Below are 19,779 nucleotides of genomic sequence, written 5' to 3'. Positions count from 1 at the left end.
CATGCCTGGGGCGCTGGTGTCGTTGGCCGTGCCCAATGCAGTCTTCAAAGCCATCAGCCTGGTATTGCAGGCACACCGAGCTCGTTACTGAAGAATCCAATTGAAAAACAAATGAAATAAAACAACCCATTTCAAAACAAAATAAAACAACCAGCAGCCTCCTTTGACCTCCCAGGAAGAGTCAAGCATCCTGACACTTGGTGCACAGGTGAGGTAGGCAGCTCAAAACATTTCATGTTCCTGAGGCTCGCAAATCTTTGCCATCTCATGGCAAGAGGTTTTGGTAATGTTATTCAAAGTAACTAATCGCAGACATCTGTATGAGACACGTGTCAAAAGCTGAATTAGAACTACAGGGAGGAGAAAAAGACGGGTTACATACACAGAGGGCTTTCTCTTACAGAATCTGATGGGGAACTGTTCAAGCTCAGGATCCCACAGGCTCCAGTGGTGAGCCCCCTTTCACCCTGCTCTGCCCCTCAGCAGGTACCTGTAAGGCCCTGCCCGGCCCACCAGGGTGTTGGGGTAAAACCCAGCTACCAGCAGGGCCCCAGAGCAACCAGCAGCATCTGCCAGCCCCTTGGGTTACTGGCACAAGGCTGCTGCAATCCTTGCTGCACCCAGCTACGCTCAGACACGCTGCTTTTTGCCATTTACACCTCAGGCATTGACCTGTCCTGCCGATATGTAGCTTTTAGCTGGCTCATGGGGCTGTTTGCAGACTCCTTTGGACAATTTGCAGGTAAGAAAGGACTGCCAGGGCAGGACAGCCAGATGCAGTCTTCACACGGAGATCCACATGTAACTGCTCTGCTCCAGGTGAACTCGGTCATATCCATACTACCCTAAAAACTTTATTAGCAAGAGCCAACTTTAGCTTTGTGCTCTGCTCGGGACACAGGCTGTGATCTGCCTTGGGACTTCAGGGCAAGTAGCTCGCTCCCACTTACCAGCAGGAGCCCATCGGGAAGATGGGGCTGGATGGCACCGTTTACAAGCCAGCTGACTGAGCCTGCAGCCGCTTCTGTGGCATCCCAGAGACAGCAGCAGCTCAAAGGCAGTGTTTGAATACACGATCACCCCAAACATTGTGCCTATGTTAGCTAATGCTCCAGCTACTGAGAAGAAACAGCAACCTGTTCCTGTGGGTCTGCTTTTACGAGCTGCTGAATTGCTCGCCACCATCCCCAAAGTGACCAAATTGCATTTAGGAGCGATGCATAAAATTCAAACGAGACCTTTATTTACATTAGGGTTTCAAGCTCTGGATATTGCAACATACATAACAAAATTTCATACTACATTTTTATAGGAAATCAGGTTGAAAAGCTGATCTACAGAATCAATTTGTCAAAACCGGCTAAGCAGAAAATTTGTCAGCTCAGTTTTAGAGTACTCTGTCAATTTTATACCATCTGCTATCATTCAGAGTATTCCCGATGTCATGGTTGTAAAAACAGAGCGCTCATGCAGGTTAATTTACAGTGAACTCTCACAGTGAATTTCACGTTCCTCACTTGTTCAGAAGAGCAGGTCAATGCTCTCCACCTTGTCTCACAAAGCAATTAAGGATCCAAGTAGGGAGAAAACTAGATCCATCGGGAGATATTTAATACAAATGAATGTGGATTTAGCAAGACAAGGAGTCAGAACTTAAATTCCATGATAAACTGAATTATAATCTCTCATTCCGTAGAAAACAAGTTGTACTGTAAAGATTAATCAAGTCATTTTATTCCAATATTACCATTATGCAGCAGCCAAGACGAGTGCCTAGGTAAACAGAAACTCGTGAAATGTTTTGCTGCAAAGCTGACTTCAGTAACACACACAAATGATAAATTCAACAACTCTGCTCACTGCCAGAAATAAAAAAATGGCTTCAGGAGCAAATAACACTGATTCATACTGTGCTCAAGCACTAGCCAACAAAATCTATTGAACTACACAGGGGGAAAGAAAAACAAAACAAAACAAAAAGAACAAACAAAAACAAAAACAAAGCAGCTTTGTTATCTTACGTGTGACACCTTATTTAAATCTCAGGCATTACCTCTTTATATCAGCATAAATATGTAGCCTTCTACACCTTTTATGATGTGGTTACAGACACAAAAATGTTATAGTTGGAAGCAAGAGCTAGCTCAAGGAATTTCAGACTTTGAAATCAGCAAGATACAAAGCTAAAATTCATTTGTTCCTTTTCAAGTTATGAATACTTTCACTAAAACATAAATATTTTAACATATATTAATTTTTTCTGACATTCAAAACTGTAAAGTCAATATGGCAGAATTATTGTTAAAAGCACATATTTACAAATATTCTTTTTCCATACATAAAGTATTTGGCATAATTATAACAATCTTACTGCATACACAACTGTTCGCTTCTTTTTCACATAATGGTACACTCCTTATTAAAATTTACCAATTATGTACAAAAATACTTGAACATTTATTATAGAAAACCTCTATAACCACCATCAGCAGCTTGTAACTGCTGAAGGCTTAATCGAGAGAATATAAAAAGTGGTCACTTTCTTCCAGTTAAACTATCAACAAATCAGACACAGCTAAAATCGACATGAGCTTCCCAACAAAAGAGGGAGAATATTTTTAACAGCATGATTTAAAATGCAGTTCATACATCTGCTCCCAAGCATATGTTAAATAGTCAGTAAAAGAAAGAGGATACAAAAAAATACATACAGAAGGTGCTTTTTTTTTTTCTTTTTTTTCTTTTTTTTTTTCTTTTTTTCCTCTCCACATTCCTACAACTTGGCATTGGCTTTCTAGATGCCAGTCATCAAAACACAACGTAAGGCCAAACGCCATCCTCCTGCAATAGGCGATGGTGTCGAACTCCAGCTAAAAAGCAAACCCCAAACCTGATTCCACCTGGTACGTGCACACCCAAGGAGCTGTTCAGAATCTTGGTAGGTTGTTATCAAATTGTTAACGACCTTTGAACTCGCTTTTGAAATTTGTTGACAGATACCCAGTAATTTGGGTTTTCTCAATTTAGTTCATTTAGTGGATTGCCCTGGTGCTACCCAGCGCCAATTCTTGTACATGAATAAAATGAATGTGTTTGTTTGTACCCAAGTAACACACAGACCACATTTTGGGATGAACTCTTAAAAAACAGCAGAGAACCTTCACTGGCAAACCGCTAGTTTTTAAAAACAAATCAAAACAAAACCAGTAACTGGAACAATAAAGGTAAATTGTACCTCAAAAATAAAAGGATGCACTGGGTACAGCAATACAATCATGGCACAGAAATGTTATCAAGATTCACCATTAAGGTGCTCTCCACCGAACGAAATGCAGGTATTTCCCAATCTCAAAAATAACATGAACCAAGTATTTGCTTCAAAAATTCCAAACCACGTTCTTGCTCAGTTCTCTGCAGTATAACTTGCATCATATCTCAGTTTTTCCACAGACATTTGAAATGACCAACCTGCTCAACAGATAAGAGAAACAACTTCCAGCCTACTTGCGGAAACATCCTAGTCTACAGACTACACTTGGTTAGAAAGCGTGCATTTATTTCTAGTAGTAAAGGTCCAGTCAGTATATTCCGTGTTTTGTAAGAAGCATTCAGCTAGCTCAGATGAGAATTGTAGGGTTTTAGATTCAATTTTTTAAATAAAAACAAAGTACAAATAAAAGCATTTATCAGTATTCACCACCATGAAAGTAAAAAAAAAAAAAAAAAAAGCCTCTCATTCATGCTTCCTGCAATATCTGGCAACCTAAGTTAGTAATTTCATTTAAAAATGTGCAACATAATATTAACAAGCATTTAAAAATTATTGAAAAGAAAAAGTGGGCAAAACATTAAAGTGCCTAACTAAATGCATTTTACCATTTTTTAAAAAATACCATTTCCTAAACGGTCACGGATTGGTTGCAATTAAATACAAAAAAAGTGGCTTCTCATAACTGAGACACTTTTCGCGGCAGAGGCCTGGGCCGGGGAACCTGCTCAGTCCTCCTGCTGCTGTTCTCCAGGTTGTTCGGCCGCACCAGCTGCGGCTTGGGTGGCAGCGCCGGCGGGTCTGTGGCGGGTGGGATGGAGAGGCTGTGAGGTAGAGGAACGGGGCGTTTCAAAGTCCGCTCGTACACGCTGTAAGGTGGCGGGGTTTTGCTTTCTTTTCTCACAGGCTCCTCCGAAACGTTGTAGCTCGGGACAGTCACTGCTTGTTCGCTGCCTTGGCTTTCGAAGCCCGACGTCTCCGACGTGCTACATCGGCTGAGCGAAGAGATGCCGCTGCTGTAGCTCCCCGACAGCACCGGGGAATTGGATATGAGCCCCGAGGAGTGATACTCCACTGGAGACGGCGTGAATGACTGCACGGACCCCTGCTCAAACGAAAGGGAATAAGAAGAATTTACCCGCGGTAAAGCAGGGAGAGATTTCAGCCCCCAGCCTGAAAACAAAGAGGCATTTGCACAGGTTCCGTGGTTTGATAGATGTAAAGCGCTGTGTCTCGGTTTTAATTAGGAACCAGTGAGAAACCAATAACGAGCTCGTTTCAAAAGTGCCCAAGTACACCCTAAGCAGTGCTCATGCCAGTAATTAATTTAAGTAGAAGCAAAACTGTATTTAAATGTTATCTGATTATCATCACACTCTGGAAAAATCTGGAAGCCTTTAAAATGAACTCTCGAGTTTCTCAGCTCTTTAAGTGCAATACATACCCACACATCGTGTCTGCCTAGTGGCGTCCTGCCCCCTAACGCCAAAACACAGGACTTGCATCGCATTCAGAGCCGATGCTTCGATCTCTTCTTCAACATCCATTTTCCAAAGCTGTTCTCACAACTTTTAGTTAAGTCATGCAACGAACAGCACATTTAGGCCGTGGCGTTTGCACTGCAGTTCCTCCGTCCCCTCTCCCGCGTGTTTTTCAGACGCACCGTGCCACTCTGCACGACCCCAACACCACCACAGCCCTGGGGACAAGGGTCCGGGGGAGGGCAAAGGTTGCAGGTGCTACACCAGCAGCCCTGCGGGTCTGTGGGGAAAGTGAGGGCCCAACGACAGCACCGACAAGGAGCAGAGGCAGGGGCAGGAAAGCCCTATCTGACACTGTGGAGTCCTCTCCTAGCAAAGCAAGTTCAGCTAACGCTGTCAGATGCTAGAGCACACATCACAAGTTGAAAAGGCTTTGCGACATGTCTGATTTTGACGAGAGCAGCCTGAGACAACCTAGATTTAATGGTCTCTAGCACAGACTAACAAAGAACTGGAGAAATCATGTCAAAGACACATTTCTGACCCCGGTTCTTATTAGACTGCCTGGCACCCAGCTGCTCGGCTTTAGGTGAGAGAAGTGTGAGCCATGCAACAGGGGTGAGGAGGGGAGGGAGTGAAAAGGGGCAGAAAGGTACGAGCTGGCTGCACTGACTTTATTCTGTTGAGATAATCTCAGTTATTAGGACTGGATCCGCAGCGCCCTGAAAGCAATGGAAAAATATTCATTTGCATCAGTGGGTTTTGGACTAAGACAGCCTTCTCTGGCAGAACATAATAGCTGGAACAAAAGCTAAAGATTGAGCCATTCGAGCTACAGAAAAACAGAGCAAGTTTTCTTATAACCTCAGTATATGTTGAAAACATTTCACATGTTGTGGGGATGCTGCTTATTAAATACTTGCTTCAGATTCTTCCCTGTGCGTAAGGAAGCTGCAGCTGCAATGCTATCCACACAAACATCCAGGGTCAAACTTTTCAAATAAGTGATGCAATAGGTTCAAGTTCCAAGAGCACTTGACACTTGGATTAAGTGACTATAGATAAGATTTAGAAGCTTTGCTTTTGTCACTCAGAACAGCAGCAAATATGCGTAAATCCTGCCTGCTTCAATTCAGGAGCTGAGCAGGGGTAAGCACTTAGCTCCTGACAGCGCTGCAAACTGCTCCTGTCGGCGGTGAGTAACAGTCTAGACACCCAAAGTGTCTGGAAACTCATGGATGCCTGAAGCGAGATCCAGCAACTCTCACAAGTATTCTGGGCCAACATTCCTCTCCTCCCAGGTGGCATTCATTCCAGAGTTTGGCTGTAAAATGCTTAAATTCTGTCTGGGCCTTTAGAAGAAAAGGTTAGGATGAGCTTGAGATACCCCTAAGAACCAGCTGTACTGATTCAATTGAAGAATGCAGGCCGTCGCTCGCCTTTTGTACAACACCCTAATGCTCTGACACGCTTCCTCGTAAGCAGCTAGTGCAAAATCTGGCATCAGCACTCACTTCAGCAGAAGTGTACCATGGCAATGGGACTATGGGCACTTGACGTCAAGCAAAATCACTCTGTGTTGAACCTGGTCCACTTTGCAGCAACACAAGCGGAGAAGTAACAGGCTCATGGGACAGTAGGCAGAAAAACGACTGCAGACTTGTGGTTAGGGACCTCAAGGGAAAGGAGGCATTTTTGGGGTGCCGCTTCCCTTGCCCCCAGGAGATGCGCACCCTCTGATTTGCTCTCCTTCTAGGTTGCTGACCCCCGTAATTGCAACTGCACAATTATCTCAGCTTCAATGGGTTGGCAGAGTTTATCCCTGAGAGTAATGTTGTGCAGTCTGTCAGCAGCGGGGTTTTCATGAACTGTGCACAGGCTGCGTGTTCATGTTCTCCGGTGCCATGGGAGACAGATTTCCTGGTCAGGCTTTCTAACCAATAAGCTGTTGCACAACAAATGGGTACCAATATCTTCAAATATCTTGAAACAGAAATGAAACCTGCTCAGTTTAGCCCCTGTTGCTATGGGCGCCCAGCTTCCACAGAAGAACCAATGCTTATTCACAGGCTGTGCCTAGTGTTTCCTACTGACAAGCTTCAAACTCCTTCCAACTTCTCACACAGCCTCCCTGGACAGCTCTGCAGAGGTACTGGGTGTTAAAATTGCTGGATCAGAGATTAACACCCTTAACGCAACAGCTCTGGATGCTGGAGGAGTGAAAGGAATGGGCTGCACAACAGTGTCTCCTTAACTGGCATCTCCTTTTGCCACTGCTGGAGACAGCATTCTGGACTACCTGGCACTTCTTACATTTATTTCTTACACTCCATTTTGTCCACTGACTCAGGTGAGCTTGATTGCACATGTTAGTGAGAAGTCTGATACTGACACACTACAGAGCCTGAAGGTTATGTTTCTTACCTGCAGTTTTGAAAATCTTCAGACCTGCTATGATAGGACTACTTACTTTTTGGATTTTGAATAGGCATATGATAATGAACTAAATATATATAATTCAGTATAATGAATTAAAGATGTAATCCCAAATAACATATTTAATGTATATGATATACCTCACAACACCTACAGTCATTCCCACAAAGGAAATTCACTTGCAAAAAGACAATACCTTCATTGGTGATCTGCCAGCAGGAGAAGGGGAAACAGTGGCTATGTGCCTTGCTGGTGATGCTGTAAAGTCAGAAAGATTTCAATGCAGTCAGCATTACAACTTTACAATTTTCATTAAGAAATCTTTTTAAATAGATAAGAGATCATTCTACATACAAACATTATCTCTGGTTCCCTCTATGTATTTGCTCAATAGTTGCAAATAGTCTTAGAGATACTGTTTATATTTTTTTTTTTCAGGATTATCTTGCCATATAACCAATAAAGTACAAGAAATTTCTGCATCCATCTTTTATTTTATACCACTTTAAATTGGTTTACATCCTGCCAAATAATACAGGACTCAAATTAAGTCAGTATTTTCTTCTCTCCTTTTCCCATCTTCCTTTTTTTTTTTTTCTTAAGAACTATGTTCTGTATTTTTAAGTAAGAAAAAACACCATATAAAATGTACTTACTTTGAGGCATAAGGCTAAAACTCCAAAAAGTTTCCACCCCCTTGAGAGCAATTATATTTCTAATACCACTTAAGAAGTCTTTTCTTTAAATGGAAATTAGTCTTTTGAAGGGCAAATTGGTTATAGGAACAGAACTCACGTACTTTCATGATTGCTGTGCATGTGGTAAGATTCTTTTTCTTTAATGATCATTTCCGATTGCTAACCTCTAATTATCATAAGATCAAAAGATTAAATTTGATCATCCTCCCTAGTTACCAGAATGAACTGTCTGAAACTACACAGTCATTAAATGAAGAGGCAGAGTACTAGAAACAGAATGCTACAAAGAAGCCTAATGAGATGAAAATACTTGAAGTTCTACAGCCTTCTATGTAAGTAATCAAATAATAAACTAACGTGCCCAAGAAGTTAAATGTTAGTCAGAGCGGAAAGAATCTAAGCACTCAAATAAATCATTTTTTAACTGGAGCTTAGCCTGAGATGTCCATTAACTCACCAGTCTGTGCAGGTCTGGGTGGTACAGGAGGAGATATAAGCTTTCCACTCTCTGATGTGTTTCTGGCTTCTTTCCCACTGTCCAGGCTCCAGCTGCTGGGAGTGGTGTTTACAGCTGGAAGAGAATGCAAAAGCTGACACAGGCAGCACCACTTTTAGCTGTCACATTCAAGCTCTCTTACTTGCCTTTCTCTGCGAGGGTACAAACATGTAGAGTGAAAATGTTAAACAACTGTAACAGGATGCCTGAAAAGCTCTCGTGGTTGCATCATCATTTGAAAGGCTCTTCAGTAAAGCCTGTCAGTCTCCTGCTTTGCCTGACATACGCATCTGGCCCTTGGGTCAGTTTGAGATTGTATAGCAGTTTGGACCACCAATGACAGCAGCAGCTGATACAGCACTCTGGTGTACTGCAAATCTCCCACAAAGGGGAGCTTTGAAGCCTGTTAATATCATCAGTTTATCTTTGCACCAGACTCCTATTTAAAGGTTTCTAGGTGTAAGAGAACAGCCTATTCACAAACTGTTTCCATTAACTCATTTTATATGCAGAAGGGACTAGAGAAAGGAACTCACCAAATTCCAATCAAGATCCCTCAGAAAGCTTTCAGTGCTAATTGTCTTTTGTTGCCTGCATAGGCTATGAACTCAGAAGTGAAAGAAGATGGAAAGAAGGGCGCAAAATGGAGGGAGTGAAGAGGGGAAGAAATGTAAAAGTGTTTGAACAAAATCAAATTAAAATATTATGGATTAACACAATTTATACACACTGTCTTTATCTGTGGTCCAGGGGCCTGCAAATTGACTATCACCTGGACATGTATAAAATTGGCCGTTGTATTATCTGTGTTACTTTTACCAAATTCCATGTCTCTAATTGAATGATCCCCATAAAGTTTGGAACAACTTAATAATGGAACTGGATTATTTCTTGTTATCATAGAGCCACTGCTATTGGAAAGAGTAAGACAGACACAAAGGTCATTTAACATGCACAGGACACAAATGAACGAAAAATTTCCAATTTTTCTTACACATCCTATAAACGGTGAACAAGCTGCTTCCAAAGAAAACAAACAAACAAAAAATGAGACAAACAAACAAACTAACAGAGGTGAAGAATACCTGACAGCTTTAAAACCTCAAACCTCTTCCACCAAGTTAAAAGTTTTTCAGGAAGTAACATGAGCTTATGCCTTGCATGACAGTTTCCTTCTTGTCTGCTAGTGTCACACTTGTGAGGAACCACATGGAAGAACTTCATGCTCATTTAATAAGATGGTGTGGAAAGCAAAGTGCTGCTGCTGAATGCTAATTCATGTTAGCAATTATTGCTATTGTAGAAGCAACGAGGGCTTTCAGACGGACTGGAATTATGCTATACTGGCCTATACCAGATTTAACACAAAAAAAACATTTTATATATATATATATATATATATATATAATATATATATATTATTTGTACCATATCTGTAACAATATTGTTACAGCATAATTGTACATCAGTTGACCCTGAGAATAGCGCACAGAATAATCTGTTTTCTAGAGGATCATTTTGCCTTTTTATTGCCAGAGTATGCAATTCACTGTTTGCTTTTTATCGTAGGCTGTCACCTAGCAGCATGGTTTTGCCCTCATCCTAAAAATGACTTGGCACCAGGCCTGGGTACTTCAAATGCCTGAATCTCTTGAGAAGCCAATTTTTTTCCTTTTAAGTTACCCTAGTAGTCAATTCTTTGGACTGCTAAAAAGTCTCCTGGAGAGAATACTTTATTTTAGCAATTTTGTAATGTACTTGGCTGCATAGACCAATGGAAAAGTTTTGACATTTTCATGTTATTTCATGTCTTTCACTCCTATGAAAAATTCCACTCTTCATTTTACACCAAAACTTGGACACACGAATATTTATAAAAATCAACTCTTACTGATGAAAATCTGATTCTCCGTCAGTTCTTGTTTACAGTATGCTCTTGAAATGTTAGCTTTTAATACATCTATTTTATTGTAGCCTTTATTCATTGTGCAACAAAGGGTAGCACAATGAAATTATGGAGCACAAAATGCATAAAGAGCACATAACAAAATCTTGGCAAAACAACTGTGCCAATAATATTGAATTTCCCCATGTGAAAAATTATAGAAGGCAATATTGTTTATTGAAATTCATAGGTTTCTTTCTTATTTACTTTGATTAGGAAAAAACAAACAAACAAACAAACAAAAATTGATCTTTTCCCTTCCAAAGCATAACCAAAATCACAGAGACATGTTTGATAAAGGGAACTTGCAGGTACCAGACTTCATGATCCTGCCCATGGAACTTTAGCTTCCCTTTGCCCTAGTCTCCAGAAGTCCATATTCGGCAGGGTTCAACTCCCTACACTACTCTAACAAAGCAGGTGAAAGGACAGATCTCACACAATCTGCACCACCCTTTCCTTTAAACTCATGGGCCCTTCTGAGTTCACTCAGTTCGAACAGGCACCATTTACTCCTCTTTTCGGCAGGGCTTTGAAACTTGACAACATTAGCGTGCTTTAGTTAGTGCTTTGAGGCTTGGAGATGACATTATGTGCTCAACAGTTGGCATTCTACAAGAACATGACATGAATTTTCATGGATTCCAAGACTGGGAGGGTGATATTTGTGGTAGAGGGATGGTCAGGCCAGATGATCTTAGAGGTTTTTTCCAACCTTAATGATTCTATGATTTCCACTCACCTTTGTCAGGGCCAGGCAGATTGGAATCACTTCGTGGCAAAGCACCATCTCCAACATGATTAAACAGCATTCTCTGTAAATTGAGAACAGCACAGTTTATGTATAACTGCAGATGTATTTGAGTAGCCTTTGAGAAAACAAATATATTTTTGTTGTTATCCCTACCACACACGTCTACTTGGAAGTAGAGTGATAAACACCACCTACGAACATAAATAGCTTAATAAAAACACATGTATACGAACAGACTAGTTGTCTGAAAATTGTACACACTCAGTGGGAAGATTATCATATACTGAACTCTGTCAGTTTCCTGCTCCCTCCAAGACGAAACTAGGCTCATTCCTCAAGTGATATCTGAGTGCGTTAACTTGATGAAGTGCTAAACATGTGCATGGATAGATTTGCAATAACTTCATTGCAGAATCAGCATCTGGCCAAGGTGTAGTGTTTGAAGATATTTAAATTATGGGTGTTACCTTTGAAGATCATAATGTATTATTTCCTACCCTAACTTTTTAGTAGTATCATTCATGCTTCTCTTGTAGATAAGACCTGATCCACAAGGTATGTTTTTCCTTTCCTTTTCTGAATATTAACTTAAAAGTGTCACAGAACATTTACAAAATTACTTTAAAATCCCACTAATTATTTCTTTTGGCAACATTCAAACAATCAGTGGGTTACTAGTTTATCCTGACAACAGGAGTAAATAATATGCAGTTAATTCCAATTTTACTTTTTTTTTTTTCTTTTTTTCATTTTATTAAGGGAAGATCAGTGAAATCCAAACCTATCAAACCCTATTCTCACACCTCCTCTCAGTGTTCATGAAGGCCCCATGCCAAGCTGCTGAGACACTACACTGTGGTTCCACACAATGGCAAACCCATCTCCAGAGCAATCATTGTAGATCTTTTGCAGCACCATGTTTCAGAGTGAAGAATAAATACAGAATCACAGAATCCATGCCCTATTTGACTTGATTTAAAGCATCTTGTAAGTGAATGTATTGGTAGACTTTGACATAGACTAGGTTTGCCCATCTGTGCTGTGCTCTTCACACAGGATCAGGCATTTTCTTTTTTCCTGGAGTTACCATTACACTGAGGAGGTGTAACTATGTGTGTATTCTAATGTGATAGAAAATGCGATCAGATGTTCCTGCCTAGTGTGGATCAAATATTCACTATGTAGCAAGTTTGCAGTATTTTAGGATTTGGTGGGCAAGTGTAGCGCTACTGCTGAGGTCTGTCTTCTGTTGCGAAGGTAAAGAGCAGAAGCTGAAAAAGCAACTGAAATTGGGGGAGCTAAAAGTGGCAAAAGCTGCATGAGTTACAGAGAAATGAAGACATGCTGAAACAATGGAATATAAAACCATATGGAAGAACAAGAGCAATCACAGAATGTTTAATGAGATGCAAAAGAACCAAAAATGTGAAAGCCAAAAAGCTCTAGTTGGAAGAAGAATAGCACAAAAACTAAGGAACCAGTCAATGACAATAGACATTCACCCTCAGAGCATGGAAGAAGCTAGAGAGACATCATACAATTGCTCAGTCAGAGATCACAAAGCAATCAGAAACGGATGCTGACAGAATGTAGCTATACATAGAGAACCTTGAGCAGCAGTTTCAATGAAGGATCAGATGCAGTACTGCTGTGGTCCAGTTCTACTCAATCCATCAAACTTCCTTAAAAGAGGTTGCTACAGCCTGAAAGGACTGGATTTGGACTTGAAGAGCAGGAATTTGCCTGTACATCTCATGCTTCCAGGTTGAAAAAATATTGTGAAAATTGCATTTGTTAAGCCATAACAAAGATATTCGTAAATGGGTAGTCCTTTCCTCATTAATGTAGTGTGAAGCTCCAACACAAACTGTAAAAGTTAACTTGTGTTAGAATAAAAATAGAAAGTACAAGGAGAGCATCTAAATTCTAATGAGAGTTGTGGTTGTCTCCAAGATATCTCCTTACAGTTGTCCTGAGGATTTTTTCATAATGTAGAGAACCAGAATTTTCCTTCTGATCACTACTCAGGAAATACAGCACTGGAGGAAGAAACTGCACCTTTCCCCAGAAAGATATATCCTCATTTATAGTTAAAAGCGCAAAAAGAAACTGTCAGACCTTCTCATCTTTGAAACATGCTTCACTGTATAAGCAAGTTAGTTTTCTACTTACCCTGTCTTGGGACACTGAGGGTAGAGACAGATTGGGAGATTTTGCTGCCAGGCGAGTCTCTGAGTGAGTGGGGACTGGGCCTATGAGCTCCTCAGCCTCCCTTATCGAATCTCGGGTAGAGTGGGGAACAGAAGTCACATTCCACTTGGCAAAGCAAGAGTTTGCAGTCTGGGAGCAAAAATGGGATAATTTTTCTTTGCGGCAAGCTGTAAAACCGCGTTATTTAAAGAACATCTCCTGGTCTTTCCTGCACACTGGTTTGGCTCCACTACCAGTGAGAAAGTGCCCAATAGATATATCAGTAAGTACTCCCTGCGGACTGTTGTTAAGTCTGGCTAAGCTTCAATACTAGTTCTCAAGCCCTTAGGTAGTAGCATGAGGGCTTAAACCAGAAGATGAAAAACTTCAGACAAATCAGTAACTCAAGGAGCAAGAGACAAGAATGCAACAACTAAAGAGAAACCAACAAACCATGTCTAAAATAAAGGATCCTGAGCTACCACTTTGTATTTTATCAGACGCAAAACTTCTGGTGGAAATGAGAATTACTGTTGAAAAGAGGGACTTCCACTATAGACTTGTCCTCTTTCTCATCTTCAGCAAGATGTGCATAGTGTAATGGTGTCGACTGAAATAGTGACTATATTAAAGGAAAGTGCTTTAGAAAAGCAGGTCCAATCAGAAGAAAAGATGAAATAAGGATTCAAAATTGGCTAGCTCACCAAGCCCATTTTGCATTTCAGATAATTCGAAAGATACGGATTGTATACAGACCTACGTAGCAATAATTTTAAGGTAAGAACTCAACTCATTCTTTCCTCTGGAGTGACATAACATATTTTCTGAAACTCCACTGAAAATACGAATTGCCACATGGACCGGGTTATTATCTCACAGTGGCTTAGCACTGTGATGGATTAGCTATTTCAAAGAGATTAAGAGGAGGTCAACATGGATAACCGCTAGGATAACTGCTAGTTTTTCCATTTTAGATCTTCTCTAGATTGAACAAATATTGCTGTTTTAGACAAGCATGTTACATGATCTGGTAAGTCTTTCCACCTCTCACTCCAGTGAGTAAATATCAAAACCAGATCTAAACCCATAAAAGGAAGCAGAAATGTGATCAAGTACAGTGCATTCTATTCACCCCTCTTTCATGTGTGCTAAGCTGTTATTTATTAAAATATATATGTAACATAGCAGTGAGCGGACAAAATCTGCTCAAAGTTCAAGTGCCTTTAATGTCATCTTAACTTTTGGGGGCCTCCCAGAAAGTTTCCTACCTGTGAGGTTTCTGAAGGAGTAGGGTAGATGGCACTGCAGGGCCTCTCTCTCGGGGACAGGCAAGAGTTATCTCGGGAATGCTTATGTTTGTCAGACAACAGAGGAGAGGCTACAATATAAACGTGTAATGGGATTAAATACATACACTGATATTCAGGCATTTCAGTTCTCTAAGGCTATTCATGACAAAGAAATCCTCTGCTACCAATAATTCTCATTCCTCAAAAAAAAAAATGGCCAAATTCAATGTCTGGTGACATTGTGCAAAAAGTTATTTAAGGATTCAGCTGTGCAACATATCAAGTATCATTTAATTCGGTTTACCACAGGCGATGAGCACTGACCTCTGGCACTGGATGGAGCAGAACTGGTCACATTAGGTGAAGCAGAATGAGTAGAACTCAGGCTTGAGGTAGATGGACTAGGCTGTGCACAGAAGAGATGGTGTTATCACTGCATACTTACTACTTTGGAAAGCAAAAGTTTATAATACATTTCACTAAAACTTTTTTCCAAAAATAAAGAACTAGTAACTTGCTATAGAAGCTTTTCAACAAAACAGTATAAAGAACATTAACGTAACTACACAAAAAGATTTAGTACAATATTGAATAAATAGAAATACAATTAATATGTTAAAATAATTACGTCACTGTGACTACTGGACAGAAATGTCTAAATAAGGTCAGATAATTTTGCAAAGTGAATTGATTCTTACTAATGTGGTCAAAAATTCATACTCCAAGTTTGGAAGAAACATTTACACAAAAATTGTCCTTTGTAATTTAAGGAGGTTAACAGCCCATTTAAATATTTGTTTTAAAAATGTATCAGCAATGACTTTTAGATTTCTGAATGGAATAATAGAAACACTAATTTAATAAGTAACTTCACAAGAAAAAAATGGTTTGAAGAATGACAATAATTTGTACCTGCATGTTAAAAACTTCATCGGAGCTTTCTGATTGCCCAGTGATATTGCTGACTTCAGCAGAAGCTTGGGATGACAGTGATGAGGATGAATACCGATTGACAGCTGGGTAACTCAAAGGACTATTATGAAAATAATGAAATACAAAATGGTTAACTGCAGTTGCCAATCATCATTTTTCATGTGAAAACAGCACATGACATTAACCTCTACAATTTAATTTGAATTTATTGGTGAGGGAGAAGGGGGAAGAGAGAAAGTGAGAAGCGTGAAGATTCATGCCTGAAGATACTTCGGGCTGACCTTAGAGGAAGGAAGTGTGCACACAAAACATTCTAGGGGTCATCTTCCATGAGGAACAACATTAACAGCTTTTATTAATTTAACTTGCCTGCGTCGTGGTATTACCCGGGCACCATCTGGACTCATAGAAACAGGTATTGAATTTCGGCATACACGAGGGCTTCCATTTGGGAAATGGATAGGGCTAGCTTGCACACATGCAGAAAATTCCTGCAAGGTGTGAAAAGACTGGTTACAATGAACATAACATCACTAAGTATTTTGTGACACACAGATATTCATTTGAATAGTTACAGCTGTGTTTTAGATCAGCCTCATCATTAGCAAAAAAAAAAAAAACAAAACTTTTTGTTGATGATACTTTCCCTTTAGTAAAACATGAATATTTTTCTCTGCCCTGCATTGAAAGTTTATGAACTTTACCTCTGCTTTGTCATACTACAAGATGTAATGTGCACAAACAACCAAAAGATGTCACTATATGTTGCTTAGGAAAATTAAAAACCATTAACGCAACTAGACTGTCTCCTGGTTCATCTGTGCACCTGCTCATGTACCTGTATTCCCAAACTGGACTTCATCACAAAGAACTGATCCACCAGCTTTTTGTGCAAAGGCCTCATGTCCTGGGGCACGAACTTCTCATGCACTGCTAAGCCAAACTCCAAAATCTGTGCCTGCAGAAGAGACAGCAGGAAAGAGGGGAAAACATTTTTTTTATTTGTTTTCCTTACACTTTCATTACTTTTTTATTAGTAGTAGTATCATAAATGTTGGTCGTTCAAAAGATGAAATACATACTGTATTAAAATAATTTATTTACAACCCTGAGAAAACTGTTATCAAACCATGCCTAAGACAAAAAAAAAGGGACACACAAGAGGATTTATGCCTCTTCATATTTTACTACTTGATTTTCCAAAAGATTTGGCTTATGTGAATTCAGTTCTAATCTAAAAACTACTACAGATAATGTAGTGAAAAATCTGGCTAAATGGTAACTGTACAAAGTAGCAGTCCTAAGCCCTAAATGAAATGAGAACAGATATCATAAAAAACATGAAAGAGAACAGCAATAACCACGTCCACCTGAGACCTTGGAATGTATTTTCTGTGAAATCCTTTGTTCTCTGCTCTATCTCATTTCCACAGAGACCTCAGTAAGCAGTGGCTTTATGTATATCCCCAGTGTAAGGCACAACAGGCTTCAGAATAACCTTGCTAAAACTCCCATCTTGCTCAAATTTAGTCACAGGAATATAAAATATTGAATCGGTTAAATGGTGAGTCAGATAAATCTGAATATCAAAACAAAATAGTTATACTGTGCTGTAATATCTTTGGATGAGAGCTACTGCCGATGTTTTGAGTTGGCCTCTCGGGGGCAATGCAGCTGCACAGCATCACTGACCCCGGTTTATAATCCCAGCTCATGCATCCACACACCAAGCCAGCCTGGCCTTTCTGGATACTTTGTGTTTTCTGTTAAATCACCTGCGTGTACCAGACAGGTTTTAACTGAAATTGCTGGGAGTCCACATTTTGTCATAGGAATTTACTAACTCTTATTTTTAAATTCTAAAGGTTAGTACAGAGGAATATTCATGATGTAAGGACCACGGTAAATAGGAAAAATGAGGTAATAATACAAAGAACATACAATGAATAGAGCATTCCACTGTGTGGAATTTCTCCCTTTTTGCTCTTATGATAAACTTTGTTGTAAAAATAATGTCTATTCTGTACTAGTGGTAAACTGCAATGTACAAATATTTGGCTAAGCCATCAAACCTTTTAGTGAGAATGTCTGTTCTGTAGTAGTGGTAAAATATGTTGTGCAAATATTTGCACATGATCATCAGAAGACAAAAAATTGGCTCTTGTTCAACTTCTAATTTAGAATAGTTTGAATAGATTAAGATGATGATGAAAGGGACTAGGGAGAATATACTAACATGACCTGCTTATATAGGAAGTTGCTGTCTATTTGGAATCTAATTCAGAAAAATACTGAAGACCGCTAAGCAATTACTAATCTCTGAAATTCAATATTTTATTTGGGGACATATCGCTTTAGCTAGAACAGCTGAACAGGCAACCTAGCCATTTTTTTCCACACTTTACCTGCTCGAGCATCAGCTCTCTCAAGCGCGTAATCTTCTCTCCATCCTCTGGATGGTTCAAAACATATTCTTTGATAAAGAATGCCTAAAGGAGAATAAAATCACAAAGTCATGTAAAAAGAGTAGAAACAAAAGACTTCTTTTTTTTAAACAACACTTTCTTCATGGTATTTTTGAAACAAAAGATCCTTTTCCAATACAATTGAAGATGCTAAAGAGTGCTAAATAATTAATTATTCATTTTGGCATTACTGGAGTATGAACAAATAAAATGAATCCATTCTTTATGTGTAATTCAATCAGTTGTTCAGTATCCTGGACAGATCATGAATCAAATTTGGAAACCTGATTTGGAAATCATAGTTGAAACTAAACATCTCTCCCTCATTTATTGTGATCTAGAAGTTTCAAATAACTGCAAAGATTTAGGCAGGAAGTCTTCACACTAGGAGGTTCACTATCCATTAAATATAAAGATACCTTAAGAACAACACATAATTGTATGCTGTTACATGTATTGGAGCTGTGACACAATCTTTTTCATTCTTAATATGATTAAGGTTTGAAAGAACTCAGTGATTTCAAAATGAAATTTTCAAAATTTCAAAAAGCCACACTTTTTTCCACTACAGGAACATCTGATAAACATCCAGGCATGTTAACGAGCTTACATGACTTTCCATGCCATCTTCAATGCTTAAGTAGCACCAGCCATAATACCCTGAAGTCATTTTACCTACCAGCAGTAGCCTGGACATAGTTCATGCAACATGTTCATGGTTGCATCTTCCTTACCACGGCACCTATCCTACACTGCAAAGGGATTACATTGAATTCACAGCGCTCCTCGGCTCTGTTCTATAAAGAAAATTCCCAGATGCTCCTTTGAGAGATTTACAGACCTTCTCAGAAGTGCATTTGTCACAAAAGGTCTCCGTTCGCATGCTTACATACACACAGTTTGCTTTCCACAGAGCTGAGAGGACAGTAGTTGTTACTCTGTGCTCTGATTTCCACTTGTGTTAGTGATTCTCTCATATACCACTTAAATCCACCCTCCATCCACCTTCAGCTGTTAATATCTCTGCTATGCATAATCATTTGTAAATACAGGGAAAGGTGGAGCTGGAGATTAATATACCCCTTCCTCTGACAGTTCTGAAGTCTCATGCTGTGGCAACTCATAATAAGGAAGTGCTGAGGCCTATCCAGAAAATGCTGATACTGTAGTGAAGAACATTTATTTCACATGGCCCTCTCACTGCAGATAAGTCAACATGAAGTCTTGTAAGTCTAAACTGTAGAAAGGAGACCTCTGATACTTGCTAAAATCCCAAACCCCAAACTTCTGCCAGCTGAATTTTTTTCCCTCATCTAAAATCTTAATATTTTTTTCAATATCAAGCAGGTGGTGTCTCAGTAGTTTTGAGCTGAGAGAGAACTGCAAGAGCTGTAATATGAGTCAGAGATGTAATAATCTAACTTTAAGCAAAATCTCCAGTATTTTAGGAGAAAAAAGCAAAACCACCAGAATTTGACTAAATCCAGTAACAGTCTTGGAACTGGTGGTTTCCAATAATTAAGCATGAAAGTGCCTCTACTCTATTTATAGCATATGCAAAGGAGCTTAAAGAAACACATGTTATAGCATAAAGTGCAATCTGAGAGGTGTTAATGGGCACAAAACACACTTGATGCTTTTTAGCATACAGAAAGGTTTTGCATAACTATCACTTCTCTGGATTTTCTTGGGATCTACTCTGTACCAAAACCAGTGAAAGAAATGGTATTTCTAACAGATGCAATATCAAATGCACAGTAATTAGAGATGAATCTTTGAATCTTTTTTATCCCATCAGGAAAGAAGAAGAAGGAAAAAAAAAAA

General features: G+C 39.5%; 1 protein-coding gene across 5 annotated transcripts in view; it reads right to left on the bottom strand.

Moving 5' to 3' along the window:
* Positions 1-1,221: 1,221 nt before the first annotated feature.
* DOCK4 (dedicator of cytokinesis 4) overlaps positions 1,222-19,779 on the bottom strand; it is a 247,477-nt gene continuing 228,919 nt past the window's right edge. For 2 of the 5 annotated variants that reach the window (XM_038185199.2, XM_038185202.2), the window contains 11 exons: positions 17,896-17,979; positions 16,329-16,448; positions 15,860-15,981; positions 15,470-15,590; positions 14,882-14,963; positions 14,537-14,646; positions 13,251-13,418; positions 11,067-11,139; positions 8,341-8,454; positions 7,382-7,443; positions 1,222-4,373 (listed from right to left, as the gene is read on the bottom strand). In XM_038185199.2, the coding sequence (XP_038041127.2) occupies positions 3,948-4,373; positions 7,382-7,443; positions 8,341-8,454; positions 11,067-11,139; positions 13,251-13,418; positions 14,537-14,646; positions 14,882-14,963; positions 15,470-15,590; positions 15,860-15,981; positions 16,329-16,448; positions 17,896-17,979 (1,482 nt within the window). In that variant the 3' untranslated portion in view covers positions 1,222-3,947. The remainder of the gene's footprint in view (positions 4,374-7,381; positions 7,444-8,340; positions 8,455-11,066; positions 11,140-13,250; positions 13,419-14,536; positions 14,647-14,881; positions 14,964-15,469; positions 15,591-15,859; positions 15,982-16,328; positions 16,449-17,895; positions 17,980-19,779) is intronic. The other 3 variants (XM_038185205.2, XM_038185207.2, XM_038185208.2) reach the window with 2 other exon arrangements.

Source organism: Anas platyrhynchos, chromosome 1, assembly GCF_047663525.1.
Source record: "Anas platyrhynchos isolate ZD024472 breed Pekin duck chromosome 1, IASCAAS_PekinDuck_T2T, whole genome shotgun sequence".
In the NCBI taxonomy this organism is placed as follows: Eukaryota; Metazoa; Chordata; class Aves; order Anseriformes; family Anatidae; genus Anas; species Anas platyrhynchos.
This window is presented reverse-complemented; position numbering and strand designations above follow the sequence as displayed.